Source organism: Orbicella faveolata, unplaced genomic scaffold (genome assembly GCF_042242905.1).
Source record: "Orbicella faveolata isolate gen_17 unplaced genomic scaffold, um_ofav_v1 contig_35, whole genome shotgun sequence".
Lineage (NCBI taxonomy): Eukaryota > Metazoa > Cnidaria > Anthozoa > Scleractinia > Merulinidae > Orbicella > Orbicella faveolata.
The window spans coordinates 19,850,942-19,867,512 of record NW_028301564.1 but is presented as its reverse complement, the minus strand read 5'-3'; the positions used below and the strand labels follow the sequence as shown (position 1 = coordinate 19,867,512).

The 16,571-nt window shown below is 39.4% G+C and overlaps 2 protein-coding genes and 1 long non-coding RNA gene across 6 annotated transcripts in view; 2 read left to right on the top strand and 1 right to left on the bottom strand.

The window, feature by feature from the left end:
• The window catches only part of LOC149103669 (von Willebrand factor D and EGF domain-containing protein-like), a 126,029-nt gene extending 113,701 nt beyond the window's left edge, over nt 1–12,328 (top strand). For 2 of the 4 annotated variants that reach the window (XM_089273952.1, XM_089273955.1), the window contains 7 exons: nt 2,951–3,064; nt 3,953–4,171; nt 6,884–7,066; nt 8,027–8,127; nt 9,137–9,195; nt 10,403–10,557; nt 11,247–12,328. In XM_089273952.1, the coding sequence (XP_089130078.1) occupies nt 2,951–3,064; nt 3,953–4,171; nt 6,884–7,066; nt 8,027–8,127; nt 9,137–9,195; nt 10,403–10,557; nt 11,247–11,647 (1,232 nt within the window). In that variant the 3' untranslated portion in view covers nt 11,648–12,328. The remainder of the gene's footprint in view (nt 1–2,950; nt 3,065–3,952; nt 4,172–6,883; nt 7,067–8,026; nt 8,128–9,136; nt 9,196–10,402; nt 10,558–11,246) is intronic. The other 2 variants (XM_089273953.1, XM_089273954.1) reach the window with 2 other exon arrangements.
• Nucleotides 1–16,571, top strand: part of LOC110051481 (fibroblast growth factor 1-like) — a 181,346-nt gene that overhangs the window by 158,546 nt on the left and 6,229 nt on the right. The window lies entirely within an intron of this gene.
• On the bottom strand, nt 5,600–5,873 carry LOC149103670 (uncharacterized). Its single transcript, XR_016202137.1, has 2 exons — nt 5,816–5,873; nt 5,600–5,716 (listed from the first exon to the last, which is right to left on the bottom strand). It is a non-coding gene; the product is annotated as an uncharacterized LOC149103670 (long non-coding RNA).

The following is a 16,571-nucleotide window of genomic DNA, read 5'->3' as shown; positions in this document are numbered from 1 at the left end:
GTACTCGATTGGAGATTTCGAAGACGAGTGTGGCAACTTTTATATCACGTCCTGAAGCCTAAACACGATATTTCGTCGTCTGTTTTCAGCCTGGTTCTGAAATTTGGATTCTCACGTTTATCTAAGGTCTATTAACAAGGTTCGAATATATCCTCGGCAAGTTTACTGCATTAAAAGCCGTAAGCGCATCAGCCATCCGCACAATCATGAAGTTATTAATGGTCCACAAGCTTTGAGTCGAGTACTTCTTTGCACACTGAGGGCATCTTTTTATGATACTAATAAGTGAGAGTTCTTGTGGTAGACAAAATGTATCTTTGAAAATTGTGATCCGCAGCAGGGTTTGCTCTATCGCCGCATACGTATCAGTGTAAACAAAGCGGGAATTTCGCTTCTCTTTTACACGTATCTCCCAATTGCAATATTTCACGGCCGATGGATTACTTTGAGTTCTTTAGCACATACTTATGTCTATGATCTTCATTTAATAGTACCAAAGTTCAAAGCAATTCGTTAAAACGTCACTAGTTTACACTCCTTTCGAAGGTTCATTAAACAGAATTTGAACTAATTTGCATATATGACCTTTCGCCGTCGACATTGTCACGCTTTCTCTCGTTTCCTGAAAACATACCTGTAGGGTCATGGCAGCTTAGTTTACCTTTATAGGTTAAATTCGCTCCCTCATATAAAAGAAGAGGGTTTCTTAAATTGTTGCTGTTGTGATAACTTGTAGGATGTAGCAGATACAACTGGACTAAAGGTCACTGTGGCACAATGTTGTCCGCCGTGAAACTCACAAAGCGTCCGGTTTCCTCGAAGCGAAGCAAATCGAAAACTCGAAGCGTTGTTGCTGCGATTCGTGCAGCAGCAGTCCGGATAATATTTTCAAAAGCCGCTTTCTCTTGTTTTCATGTCTTTTTTACTTTATGAGTGTAGATATTGTTTAATTGAGTGCTGGCATTTCACCAAGAGTCCCGATCTCTTCTCCCATAATCACTCTAAATTTTCAGCGCAGCATGAGAGTAATACAACCAGTGACGTCACTAGGCTGTTTTGGCCGCGCCAAAATGGCCGCCAATTTTGGGCTTAACCAGCCAACTTCGAACGGTTGAAAAAGCAGTTTTCGCTTACCGCATGCGAAAAAAAAGTTTGCAGTGTTTCCAAGTAGGGTTGAAACTTTATTACTAAGCAAAAATCTCACATACAAAAATTTCGTTTCAGTGGCACTTTAAAAGTGCTTCCTCTCTCAGCAATTTCTGAAAGTTGCGCGGTTTTGGAATTTGAATCGCCTGGTCAGCGGGTTAAATAAATGGAAACAGAGAGTTAACTAGAGAGTTTTAGTCTGTAAACAAAAGAATTTTCAGCTAGTTAATCGGCTTAGTGAATAACGGTTTATTTTTCTACATGAATGTAAATGATTATGTTGTTCGGGTCCTCTGTAGTCCGAGCAAGTGAGAAGATTTTCATGAACGCATATGGAATGGAAGCTCAAAAATTGCTTAGAGGCCAAAATTCAAGGTTTGTTACGAGTATCGTTGTAGAGCAGGGTTGCTTCCAAACAAAACTCAGGATCACTGGTAACAGCAACAAACTAATTTATTTCCGTAAGGTAACTTCACGAATTTACAGCACTAAGCTTCTTCAAATTTGAATCAATCTCTCTTACAGAAGAACCTCTCACTCTAATATACATGAGGCTTAAAGTTCTAGAAACTTCTATTTGGAACTAAATTAAGCAGTTTGACACAGTTTCTAATCTGAGACATAAGGATTCGAATGTTCTGGAATGTTCTTATACAAATTGGTCACGGCTGAATGACTTCCGGTTCTAGATTATTATAGAGCTTGACTAAGACAATTTTTCGTAACAAGCTTGTTCTTTTGATTCATGCTGAGATAAGTCAAAACATGACATGACAGTCATACTGAACAAAAATCTTACGCAACCAATCACATGAATTTCACATGTATATACTTTAATTAACGTGTTTTAATGTAGTAGTATACACAACCCCACAAGCTTTGTAGCTTTGATTCTTATCGTGTTGAAATAAAGGTTTTATGTTTATATGACTATGTTATGATCGATGAGTTAAATTTTAAATCAAGTGTAGCGCACGTAAGGGAAATGTCACACACGTTTGAATCCTACCTACCGGCCTCTTAATGCGAACTGAAAGCATTTAAACTTAGTTGAGTGATTCAAACGGCAAAACTTGAGTAATATATTGTCACTAAAATCATTCGAAATGGCTTATCACAATCAAGTCAATAAAGAAACAACTGTTCTCTAACGTTACAAGGAAACTTCTTGGTTGAGGACATAAACTGCGAGCAGTCTCTCTTTTTCTCGAAAATCCGTGGGGAAGAACCCAAGGAAGAACAGAACTCACACAAGCGGTGGGTCGTGAGCGTGCGAGCGTGCTATGCGAAGGCGCGAGCCGCCCGCGCTATTGGCGGCTCGTGACTTCTCCGCTCGCCACTCGCACGTCACACTCGCAGTCCCACTTGTTTTGCTTTCTTCACTGCGTTCTTCCCCACGGATTCCCGAGCAAAAGAGAGACTGCTCGCAGTCTATTGAGGACATCAAGATCAACAATGTTTAGCTGCTTTCGTGGAGTCTAGGAGCCTTTAGAAGAACGATCTTGTCGATGGAACGCTCCAGGACTGCGGACTCGTTTCTCTCGTTTGGTTTTACTTTCAGGATGCGACTAAGGGGCCACAAGTTTTCTTCCACGAGTACAATGTCTCCAGTTTCAAAGTAACACCTTTATCTTTGCAGTGATTGCCTTCTCAATTATAGCAATTAAACTCCCAGATACTGACTTTTAAAACCAAACTCCAATCGAATGCGATAAAACTACGTGTGAGCTCTTAAGTACGCGTTGCGGACCTATTTATTGTTATCATTTTTTAAAGTTTCTATTCATTTGTTTCTTTTCTGCAGACATTAACAACTGTGTTAATCACAGATGTCAAAATGGTGGATCGTGTGTAGACGGTGTCATCAACTACTCATGCAGCTGCCTGCCAGGGTTTACGGGATATTATTGTGAGAATGGTAGGTGTCATGGTTTGTTTTCTTTTCTGTCAACTCACACATGCAGTAATGGTGGAACGTGTGTGGATGGTGTTAACAATTACTCGTGTAATTGCCAGTCGGGATTTACTGGAGATCGCTGTCAAGCTGGTACGTTTAACTTGCTCTAGTTGACATTTTATTCTTCGTCTTTGCATCCATGTTTTCATTCGTTCGTTTGTCCCTCCGTCCGTCCGTCCGTCTGTCCGTCTGTCCGTGCTTTTGTTGGTTCATCCGTTCGCTCTTTTTCTCTTGATTTTTTTTCTTACCTTATTTCTCACTTTCCCTCTCTCTTTCTCTCTTTATTTATTCACTTGTTTATTTACTTGCTTATTTATTTTTTTTGATTTCTCTTTCTCTTTTCTCATTTGCTTCATTTTTGCTCCATCTATCTCGTCTCTTCTTTTACCCTCAATTTTTCTTAGGTCTTTTTTGGAAACCCTATACGAGACGTATACCGGGGGGAAAGAGAACTTGTTAAATAGATAGCCCTTCATTTGTTTTTATCCTGGATCCGCTATCTCTGTTGCCACTATTTTCTCACAAAGTCAGAAAATAATGTGATTTGATAGGAAATTATTCATAAAAAAATACTGGAAAGAAGAGCAACGAAGAATCCAGTCAAAAGTGAAATTTGGCTTGACCTGCGTATCAAGACGCATTTGCTATTACAAGGTCAGGGTCTAAAATCTAGAATAGAGATTAATGAACAGCTACTGAAAGTTTAAGCTCTTAGACTTTAAACTCTTTTTACCTCACATGACGGACAGGCCAGCTTAGTGGGCTCTTATAAAGGTGAGGAAGCGTGATGCGATTGACGAGGTGAATGTGTATTAAACTAATTATTGTTTGATTTTTTGTTAAATTAAGTTCTGCAAGTCACCCCAAATCCGTCAACGAAAGCAGCAACGAACTCAACTACTAGGACCATTACATCAATCCTTACTTCGTCCAGTACGTTGCAAAAAGTAAGTCCTACATCTTCTGTGAAAGAACCTCCCGCATCAGCTTCGATAAACGAAGTTACTCCTACCAGCGATGAAGGCCACAAAACTACTGGCTATCCACCAACAGAAAATCTAAAGACAGGTAATTTTAAATTATTAGTTGCCCTTGCCATACTCCTCGTATTCGTTCGTTATAAGAATGTCGTTATCCTTTCTTAAAGTGGTGCTATGATCCAATTTTTACCCCTTGATTTTTCAGGCGTATCACATAGAGTTCCATGAAAGAATGAAAACGCCGTTTACCGTTTTCAAATATCTGCATCAGATCCGGAGATATTTAAGTGTGAAAAATGTGTAAAATATGCAAATGAGATGACTGATGACGTCATACACTCAACTCAATGTTATATTAAGTATATACATAGAGCTATCTCAGTCAATTTACGGCAAAATCCATTGAAACTTGATAGGCTAATAGTTCTACAGGAAACACACCTACGGCTATAAAAAAATTATGTTCCCATGGCAACTCACTCTTTTCCAATCCCCACCCACTTGATTTCAATATGTTAGTGATTTTCAGCTTGAAAAAAACAGTAAACGAGGCCAGGAGTTCGAGCTAACATATTTATATGCCTGCTGGATCGTGCATATGAGACATCATTAGCAAATATCAAAATGGATCGCCAAAGGTGGCCAGAAAAGTCTTTAATACTGGGGAGGTCTGGAACCCAGTATGTTGCCATGGTAACAAAACTGCTAAGCTCGTATTGTAGAGCACATTTAGTAGAGTCTTACTGCAAAGAATCAAACATTTCTGATACAAATTGGCTGAGATATCTTTCTTCATCACATTTGATCAAAATTTGGTTGAGTGTACGACGTCATCATTTGGCGAATTTGCATATTTTAAAAACTTGAATATCTCAGGAACGAAAAGAGACATTTGAAAATAGTAAATGGCATTTTTCTTCTCATAAAGACTACTTTTTATGTTTTAAAATGGCTTAGATAGGAGAGCTGCGATTTTCGTCAATACCACTTTAAGCCTACAAAAACAAATCCAACAAGAAGCTAGAAGAAGCTTAATTGGTTAAAGTTAGACAGTTAAAGTTTAGCTGCTATGCCTACTCTCACAAGCTCTTACGGCATTTAGGAAAATTCTTAGATCAGCACAATAAAAATATTGTTTGTGTCAAAATAACTTTTGTGTCATTTGCAACATTACTGTCACCCCGTCAACCATCAAATTGTAAATATTAACACAAAAACTAATATCAACGCGAAGTGTGATTTGACATTTCAAAGGTGCATTCTCGAAAATTTTAAGGTGGCTCTGAACGCCATGTACAGAATTTTGTTTAAACTTTGCCAAAAGTTGCATCTTATACTACTTATCAAAATTTGAAAAGAAAAAAGTTGCACCGTGCCGTTTATGAACTAAAAGTACCTAAAGCTAAAACGAAGGGTGTTTTTGGCAGGTCATACTGTTGCCGTGGTAACCTATTGTGTCATGAAAATAATACCAACATGTTTTTACCAATGATTGTGAAACTGCAATAAGCGTAAAAAAAACTCTCTTGGCCTTTAATAAACAACTCCACAAATCAAAACGGCGTGGTACAAAGAGTGTGCATACGAGCGGCGTAGATACAAATAGCGTGGATACAAACAGCGTGGGTTGAAACTAAAACAGTAAAAGAGCAAAAGTTACAAGTTGCGACTAAGCTAAATTCGAATAAGGAAATAACAAAACTGCAAAACGAGGACTGTGAATTACACTTACATTGTTTCGGCCAGAGAAAACTGTTGTGAAACGGACTGCGAATGACGCGAAGAGACTAAAACGAAAGCTAAATAGAACTGCGCTAAGCGCGGACCAAAATGAACTGCCCCAAAACTGTACTGCAAAGCTATGATATCGAAAATACGCTAGGACATGCGGAAAATAAAACTATAGAAACTTAGAAAGGCGCTAATGAAGATGAAACAGCAAAGAAACGCTAACGAGGGCGCGAAAACTGACAGAAAGGAATAAACGCCTAAATTGACGCAAAAAAAAGACTAAACAAAAGGACGAAAAGAAGTATGAACTAATTTGCGTACGCAAAGGAAAAACAAATTACGCAAGAACGAATAATAGAAAAAATGTTACACTTGGATCTTACAGATTGGAGAGTTTTTTTATTGTAGCATCAACTGATAAGAGTGATAATAATGACCCTTCAAAGCCTACTTATTGGAAAGAGCTGGAAACTGTTTTGAGCCACATTAAGTAGTAAACTAAATCAGCAGCTTCTCACTTATTTCACTGAATCACTCGTTTGAGTTACTAACACCGACTGCATGGTGTATACCAGAGGCTATTTCGACCATAAGCCATTTCACTATTTTGCGCTTTAAAAACGCTCAAGCTGCAAGTGTTGACAGACAACGAGATACACAATATAGGGGGTCTTCTTCGCTTTCTTTCTTGTCCTTAAGCTTCCTGCTTTTATTAAAGTTTTGGCTACATTTTTTCCAGTTTATAGCGGATAGACACTGATTTTTTTTTTTTTGCCCAACCTTCGTTCAGGTCTTTTAAGTGGCATGCAGGCACTTTAATGTTTTTCCGTTTTTTCATGTCTCAAAGTAGTTTGATTGGTTCAAATTCAGCGGACGATGAACTGTGAACCAATCAACTGTATGATATTGCACAAATGGCCCGCATTTGCGTCCCGCAGACGGCGCAATTTCAACAGGCCGATTTTCTATTTGGCCTCACATTCTGATATAGTAAAGTATATTAGACTTGTTATTGCTTGATTTCTTGTCCAATTAAATCTGGAATTCACCCCCAATCCGTCAACGAAAGCAACAACAAGTTCACCTAGGAGAATTACATCAATCTTCACTGTATCCAGTACGTCGCGAAAAGTAAGTCCTACATCTCCGGTAAAAGAAACTCCCGCATCGTCTTCGATAAAAGAAGTTACTCCAACGAGCGAAGAAGAGAGCAAAACAACTGACTACCCACCGACAGAAAAACCAGAGACAGGTAATTCTGGATTATTGACATTTTTACGCCCTTGCTAAACCTTTGGTATTTTTGGTCGTTGTAAGGCAGATATGGATAACACAAACCAATGCCGTTATTATTTCTTAAGCCCGCAAAAAATCAGAGCCAACAAGAAGCTTGAAGAAGTCTAATAAGTTAAAGCTGGACGGTTCAAGTTTAACTTCTCTACCTGCAATCACAAGCCGCCAGACTGAGCAGTTTCCGGAAATCCATGATCCATGTGTTAACACATTTAAAGGAAACTTTTGTTGGTCTAAGCCCTTTTGTATCCTTTGCAGCATGACTATCACCTTGTTATGCAACAAAATGTTACAACTAACACAGAATGTAACATCAACGCGAAATGGCACAACTTTTGACGCGAAAATGCAATAACTGCTAACGCACGCAAAATAGAACAATTTATTGAGCGGCATTTCTAACTTAACGACATTTTTTCCAAGATTCTAGAGTTTCATTGATTATCACTAATTACAAGTAAAAAGCTTCTAATGCTTTACGTGCCATGTACATGAAGGTTTGATTGGTATATGGAGTCCACTACTTTTGAAGACACATGGGTGGGGCACAAAGAGCCCACCTGCACGGTCACCCCAACGGTCTGCAAAACTCCATCTTCACCATTTATCTTGGAGGACAAATTATCATTTAAGTTTTTATCATGTACTTATCTTACCGTGAGAGAAATTCCCTAAGACAATTATAACGGTTTTTGTCGATAAATGTATAAACAGATTTTTCCTTTTACTGAGAATTCCGGATGTACGCACGAGCATAACTAAATATTGGTGTTCGTTTTCCCTTACACCTGGTATACAAATATTCCAAAAGAGTATAGCTTGTAGGAATTATAGTTATAAAATTGATGGGATAATCATAACAAAAGACAGCGAATATATACAAATGTAAAATCACTAAGATTTAATAATGTCTTTTCAGAGCTCATCGCGAAATTACACATCGAAATGAAATGGAATGATGACTTGAAGGATCAAAACAGTGAAGCTTTTAAAGAGTTATCCCGTGTGTTTAAAGAAGAGGTAAAGACTGGACATAGTAAATTTTTTTATAAAGAGGAAAACCCTTAGCTTGAAAGAAACTTATAAAAGGTTGGTCGGAAAAATCATATTTTTGCTGTCATTGATTGAAGGAAAAGTTAACCTTGGAAACACAGATTTCTTGAGTTGCTTTTCGGATGTGCGCCTATTTCACTGGGAACCTGTCATTACAGCTTCAGGAAATATTGTACGAAAGTAACTCAGTAAACAAATTAGTGTATTGTGGCATGAACTCTGAAAAGTAACCGATCGCGCGAGGCTGAACTGTGAAGTACTCGAAACCATATTAATACTGATAATATTTCAAATTAAATTTCAAATTTATATATCAGCGTAGACATGTCAGCATTTTTAATATTCTATGATGGATTTTATCACCCGTTGTTATGAGATTTAATTCCATCAAGAATTAATAGCTTTTATGTAAGTTTGGGTTTTTGTGACTATGTTATAATTGGGAGCGGTTGCTTGTGGAGTGCTTAACGACGTAGGGAGTAACATCGTATCCCAAATCAATGAAATAATGGTAACAGTAACGTAATGACCACGCAGCGCACGTCGGCATCTTGCTTCTTCTGTTCGTCCGTCCGACTGTCTTTCGGTCTATCTGTCCGTCGGTCTCTCAGTCTGTCAGTCAGTCTGTCTGTCTGTCTGTCTGTCTGTCTGTCGGTCGGTCGGTCGGTCGGTCTGTTTGTCTGTTTGTTTGTTTGTTTGTTTGTTTGTTTGTTTGTTTGTTTGTCCCTAGCAATAATGACAACTCTACTGTTGGGTAGACGGATAAACAGGATGACCGCTAGACAAACAAACAGAGAAACAGACAGACAGATAGACAGACAGGTGGACAGACGACAGAATACTAATATAGGACGGAAGTCCGGATCCGATCTGGTCTATTTGCCATGCTCACGCACTCGGTGAGTGTGTAAAATATCTGTATATTAATGTATCCATTGACTACTTTGAAAGCTCCTTTTCATGTTTGATTTTACAGGTTCGTGGACAGTACGCCCAAGACGATAACTTTATTGAGGTAGAAGTCTTATCTTTCAAGTAAGTGTATCCGAGATAACAAATTAATTGCATTGTATATTTTTTGAGGTAAAAGGTAAGGTGAAGTTAGTGTAAGAGCCAAGTGGCTTCAGGATCAATAGCATGAAGCGACGACCAGTATTTCTACTCTCCCGTAGATGAGGGGTGGCGAATGGTCTTTCAAAAACTCAGCTTCTCGCAGAATTTTCGTCGAATTTCATGGGTCTCGCAGTCTCGTTGTTTAGCGGTTTATGTACGTCTCATAGTCTCGATTTTTATACGAAGCTCTCTCGGAGTCTCTATTTTTGCAAGGCAATCGCATCGAAGTCCCGATACGTTTGTTTTTTTTCATAAATGACGTCTTCTCGTCTCTTGATATTGAATTTCATTAAAGCAACTTTCAAATTTTCGAGAAAAAGTTAAACCTAACTTCTCCTAAATTGTCTGAAATCCACAAAAAGCAACAAAACCTACCGCAACGTCATTTTGGCGCCAGAAAAACATTTATCTTGTTCTAGTATGTCTTAACGTAGTGTGTTATAGTCGAATTTCCAGTTCCAGCTTGTTTGCAGAAGCTTGCCAAAAGGCTAAAACGAGAATAAAGAAGACACACACAACCGACCAACGATACCTCATGATGAAACCCACGAAGTCGGAGAACTTATTTGTTGTCCCCTGTGGAACTGTGCAAAAGCACAAGTATCTATGACAAAAAGCTCCTTTGTACAAGCACATTCTAGCTCATTTTCATAGCTCTCAACTAAATCTGGGGCTAGCTCGAATTTTAAGAGTCTGATCGCCTCGCGCTCGCACCTAAAACATTTTGAAGTCTCGTCTCGCAATCTAGAAAGTCAATATGTCTCGGGCTCGCAAAGAAAAGCGCTGGTCTTGCCGTCTCGCAAAGTCTCGCATTTACCGTTCGCCACCCCCTAGATGGGATGCTAGGTATCGCAGGGTTGTCCCAGGATTGAATTCACCTGTACCCATTTATACACATCCTTCGAGAGAATCAATGTGAGAGTAAAGTGTCCTGTTCCAGAACACAACACAATGTCCCCGGTCAGGTCTCGAACACGGGCCGCTCGATCCGGAGGCTAGCACAACAACCGTGAGTCCACCGCGCTTCCACATGTTTCTGGAGCATCAGTGATAGCCAGCTATCTTTTAATTTGGACTATTTTTTTTCTTTTTCTTTTTTTTTTTTTTTTTTTTTCCTTTTTCTTCTTAGGCCGGGAAGTGTTGTGGCAGAATTTAAGTTAACATTCAAGACGAAATTGAAAGACGAAGAAGCATTGGCTCCCCTGAAAGAGGGAATACAAGATGGCAAAATGGGCTCTCTGACTGTTGATCCTGAATCCCTGGAAGTTAAGAAAGAGGAGGAAGGTAACTGCTCTGACACGCTTGATGCTGTAAAATCCAGAAACGAACAATTATATTATGCAACCGGGATGGAAACCTCGCCTAGACAATTGCAAAGGAGGATCCATTTTCCTTACCAGTCTTTCTGTACAAGACACCACTCTTCCCGTTCAAGATAATATAAGTAAAAGTAACTCTTTTGCGTAAACAAAGCCCTACCATCCGACCTAATCTAGAAATGGAAAGTATTCTTGCTCGCTGCTATCCACGCCATATATTTAAAAACAGTCAGCTCTCCGCTTGTTGAGAATGACTTTAACAAGGTTGCGCTTCAGTATGCAATATTACTTTTTGGAAAATAGTTTGGGGTAAACGTAAATTTCTAAGCGATAAAGATTATCTCTCATATCCTTGTCATGATATTTACATCTCTAATCTCAGAAATTCACACGTTTGACAGGACTTTAACCTAGTACATATACATATATCGCATGGCGAGCTAACAGTGCTCCTTACTATGGGGAGTGCTAATTCAACTGTGCACTTATTGCCTCTCTGAAGTGTTTTTATATTGGGATTGAATGAATGGAATCGTTATTGTTTTCAGTGATGTAAAAATTCTGTTAATTGAAACGTCTTCTTTTCTTTCCGATTGTTTTCATCATCACCATCATCGTGATCATCATCATCATCATCATCATCATCATCATCAGCAACAAAAGAACAACAGTTTCCCTTTAAAGTTGTTATTGGTGTTTCCTGTGGTGGACTTTTTTTCATTGCCCTCATCACTATTTGTCTGGTTCGCCGCTGCCAGCGACGCAAAAAGACGAGACAAAGGCCTCATCTGGACGGGATGCCTGGAGATGTTCCATTCCCAAGGTCTGAGAAATATGAGTTGGAAGCTCAGAATGAAGATGTTGTCCGCTATGAGGAAATACCAATCTCGGTTATTGGAGTTCGCTATGAGGGGTTGGGGGTTGCAAACGAGGTTGCTTACTACGAGGAAATTGGCAATTCAAGTGACGCTAACCAGTCTGGAGAAAGGCGGATCTCGAATGATGATGCTGTTTACTATGATGACATAGGCATCTTGAATGAGGCCATGCATTAGACCAGAAGAAAAAAGGAACGCAGGAAGTTTTGTTTCTCTTTTGTTTGATATTGTAGAATTTAAAAGGCGGAAAGGGCGTGATAAATAGTAGAGTGATATTCCAACTTAAATCAGTGCTCCATTTTTGCGTGGAAAAATGTTTTTTAATTGCTATTAGTCGCGTGTTGATTTTTTTTAGTGTCCTGGTTATAGTAAAGGAATAGTGGATTTCGCTACGTGTAGATGCTGCGCGTACAAAAAGAAAAAAAAGAAAAAATCGCTTAGCGCGCGTATTATTATTGTAAAAGTAGACCAGGAAAAAGATGCTTGATGATATTTAGTAGGGGTACTAATGTCGTTTGTTCTTCTTTATAAACATTTGCTACAATTTGCAAAAAGCAAACAAACAAATAACGAGCTGCAAAGAAAAGATATATAGTAAACCGTTTGAGTTGCAATCGTCATCGTTGATGACTTTCATAGTTTTTATAGCTTAAACTCATTTTATCATGAGTAAGAAATTTTCGATATATAACAGCTTGAGGAGAGATTTGCAAGAGGTGATTCTGTGCACTCTCGATGTCTTATATATACAAATGCCTTTGTTTTATCTGTGTGTTTTGAGGCATAACTAAGTTTTTTTTGTAAAACTCCGCCTTTTATAGGTTGCTTTTTTGCTGAATAAAAATTATCTTTTAAGGATGTATCATGTCTTTCTATTCTCGAGTCACTGATCCCCAAGAGAAACGACTGAACCAATCAAGCATTATGCCGTCCAGTGACGTCACACGGATGTCGATTTTGACCAGGAAACTACTCACTGCGGCGTTCCAAGTATGTATTAGTATGCGAGGTCAGACGGCTTTTTAATTAAATTACGTGTCATCCACCCGCCACCGCAAAACCATCGCAATCAAAATTGTTGTCCCAACAGATGTCCAAGGTAAGATTATAATTTAAAAGTCGGCCTAAACATTCAGTTTTTTTCGCTGGTATTACTAGCACGTGCCAAAGTACTACCGAACGGTGAATTTCCTATCATTTTTTATTTGCCCTATTCACACTTTCAATCATGTGTCAGTATGATCATGGCGTACTTTGCTTTGTTTCGTTTGTTCCGAAACAGTCAGGGTTAAGTGTAAACACGTTATAGCCAGACAAACAAATTGGTGAACACAAGTTGTTCAGATATCGCTAAAATGTTCGTTACGAATAGAAAACTGAAACATATAGGACTAATATGATTCTAAGCTAAACTGAAACAACGCAGTGTGGAAAAATGTAAAATAATTATTTCTCAGTTTAGAGTTTTATTCAGTACGTCGCAACAAAATACAGAATTGTGCACCAATTCAACCGCTGGGGCCTCGTGCGAAAACAAAGAACACAACGCTTAAAATTCCACGAGCTCATCGCCCCTCGCTGGGGCGATGAGGTGTTATAGTTATTTCGAAGTCAACAAGCGCAAATGGAATAATTGTCTTTGTTTGTTTGTTTGTTTGTTTGTTTTGTTTTGTTTTGTTTTTCTTTTTTGTTTTCTTTTTTTTAAATTCCTGAGGAACCCAACGCTAACGTGACCGTAAACACTCTACCTGACTAACAGCAGCATTCAAGCGCTAACGAAATGGACAGTTGTCAAGGCCTCTTTCCGCCATCTGGTTCGCATGATTAAGCAACATTGTACATTTGTGCATATGTGAGGGTGAGAGTGGTGCAGGGGTTCGGCAGCCCCCTTCAGTTTCGGAAAGTGTTAAATAAAGCTGCGTCTCCGAGCTTCTTCGGCGTAGTGTGGATTGCGCCAATCCTGTGCCCAGGGCTATTCCCTTAGAGATTTGGAGAGGCCTGACACAGAGCTGTTACCCCAAAATAGAAAATTTGATTGAAAAGCAGGATTCATGACCAGCCGTGAACAGGAAAATACTGCATTTGAAAATAAAGAATGAAAAGAGGAATCACTGAATTGATTGGTCCAAAGCAACGTAAAATATGTTCGTTGCTCGTAAAAAGTCTAATCGGACGCAGGACGAAGGCACCTTTGAAGATTTGTCCCCAAGTAAAGCTTTTATTTTTTTTCCGCTCAGTGACAAGTAGGTCCCACTAGGTGTGGTCAGGTCTATGACAGGAGTTTGACAGCTTTTAGACAAGCTAGTCCCGGGCCTTTGTTGAAGCTCGATCCAGAATCCAAAACTTATCGTATGTCTAAAATATTGACAAGTAACATTGTTTCACTCGCTAGTACATTGTGCAATAAGGTAGTCAGTGTCAAAGTTCATTTTGTTTTTAAAACTAATTTTAAAAACAAGACGTAGTTATCCGTTGATAATCTATATATATAAAAGGTTCTACTTGTGAAACTGAAAGTCAAGCAGAATTTAAGCACTGAAATGTCTTCCAGATATCATTCTGTTCCTGCATATTCTTTTGATGTGTATAAGCCAATCTGTCTCTCGGAGACGTCGTAGACGACGGATCGAGCTGTAGTAGAGTGGATTGACAGGTCACCGCTTGGTCCTCTTGGTCAGCCTGCAGTGCTATAAAATGTGGACACTCTGGTACTCGAGATAGGAGTCGAACGGTACAGATCCCTCCTTTGTGTGGGGAACTCCTTGTCCCTCGCTTCAAGAGGCAGCACCATGCCAAGGAACGTTACGCATAGACTGTCAACTGTGCCCTTGGTTCACTTGGAGCGCGTGTTCGTTTGTCTTCGGAGGTTCCCAAACAAGCACTAGATATGTCATAGCGAATAAACAGTGCGGTGGAACGCCATGCAATTTAACTTTAAAGGTCGGCACACACGAGGGGACTTGTCCCCGCGACTAGTCCCTGCAACAAGTCGCGGGGACAAGTCCCATCGTGTGAAGCCATTTTTGCCACAAACATCTAGTCGCGGGGACTAAAATTTGGTCCCCGCGACTAGTCCTACGAATTCAAACTGGTTTGAATTTTTGGGACAAGTTCCTACGACTTGTGCTTCAAAACGCTTCGTGTGAACTGTTCGGTGGACAAGTACTTGCGACCAGTCCCTTCGTGTAAACTCTTCAGGGGACTAGTTGCAGGGACTAGACGCAGCGACTAGTCCCCTCGTGTGTGCCGACCTTAAGTAAAACGCAAGCTTGCAATCTGACTCAATGTTTAAACCAAGGAACTCTTGTTAATGGACAATGTTCGTGTCTGACTGGTTACTATGGAAGGTGCTGTCAGTTCAATGGTAGGTTGACCACGAAAAAGTTTTCCCTAGTTCTGCTTACATAAGCAGCAGTAAATCCGTTGAAAATTTCCTCCTTGTCAAGGGATGCTTACGTAAAATGAACTCTTTCAGCTTTTAAATTAAAAATATAAAACGAGGGAACAAAAGAAAACCAGAAAACGCAAATGCGATCAAAGACGTATAACCATAGAAACTGTTGTCAACTCATTCGTAAAATAATGGCAATCTACAGAAGGCGGAGTTATTGTCAAGCAACAACCTCAAATCATGATCCTCAGCAATAAAGCCTACACTGCCATGCATTGGAATCATTTCTGAGGCCATTATTTTACGAATGAGTTAACAACAGTTTCTATGGTTATACTTCTTTGATCGCATTTGTGTTTTCTGGTTTTCTTTCAATGGTTACAGATTACAATCATCGTGTCGCTGTGTTCAGATAAGGAGGTAAACAACGGAGATGACATGGCATTGTAGGCTTTATCTCCTTGACAATAACTCCGCCTTCTGTAGATTGCATGTTGCTATTGAAAGTACTTTTCAAAATATATTTGTCTTTCCTATATATTTCAAGTATTTTATCAATTAATACTCTAAAAAAGGCTGTGCTGTATTTTTCCCTAAATGAGTTTAACTCAGCTATTGTAAGAATGCATTTTGTTTAGTTCACGTAAGATTGTGACACTAGTCTGTTCCCCGGGGGGGGGGGGGACTCCGATATGAAATGGACGGGGATGCTCGTCGTCTCGCTTAGGGGTGTAAATTTCGGATTTTGGTCTCGCTTAGGGTGTTCTGGGCAAAATTTTATTATTTTTAGCCGTCAAGGTCTCGTTTAGGGTTGCACGCGAAGAATAACAAAAAAGAAAGAATTTTGATTCTTTATATTTACTCGGTTCATATAAACAATAAAGTACACTGTAACAAAATGTCTTTGTCTATTGTTTTACAAGAGTGTAATACGAAACTCGGCGACTTACACAGAACGGTTATTTGATCACTGCTAAAAATATCCACATGCTTTGCTTGCTATACGATTCTTATTATAAACTGGTCTCTTTTAGGGGTCTGTATAAGCTTCGGCCACGCCCAGATTGGTCTCTTTTTGGGGTTAAATTCAAAATTTCCGACGAGCATCCCCGTCCATTTTATATGGGAGTCCCCCCCCCCCCCCGGGGTCTGTTCACAGACCCTCTATTTTGTCTTGAGTTCGTCGAGATCGCAAACTTAGTAAAATCACGATATTACCCCGGCGCGTGAGATATGAACAAGCGAGAAAGCAACGTGAAGGGGTTGGGGAAAATAAACGTCGGTATGCAGACTATTGTGACAGAATCTGTCAGTATTACCGCTACAAGAAAAGTTCTCGATTATCGTTTTCCATTTTCGCTGATTATTCTTCTGAATTACATTTACCTCCTTATCTGTACACAGCGCCACGATGATTGTAATACAATCATTGCGGTTCTGTTGGGATCAATATCAGGATCAATATCACTACGAACACATGGTCGCTGAAACACATGGCCGTAGGCTATCATTGAGTCACTAAAAGCCAATAACAAACCACAGGAAATGAAACTCAGTCGCAAAATGTGAAAATTCCATGTCGCGACTGTCAGTGTTATTGGCTCTGACCCCAGGTAAATATTGCATGTTTAAGAGGTAAGATATCTGTACTACAATTCGTACAATGAAGCATAAGAGGCTTACTAATGAAATCCTTTTCAACTGCGGTTG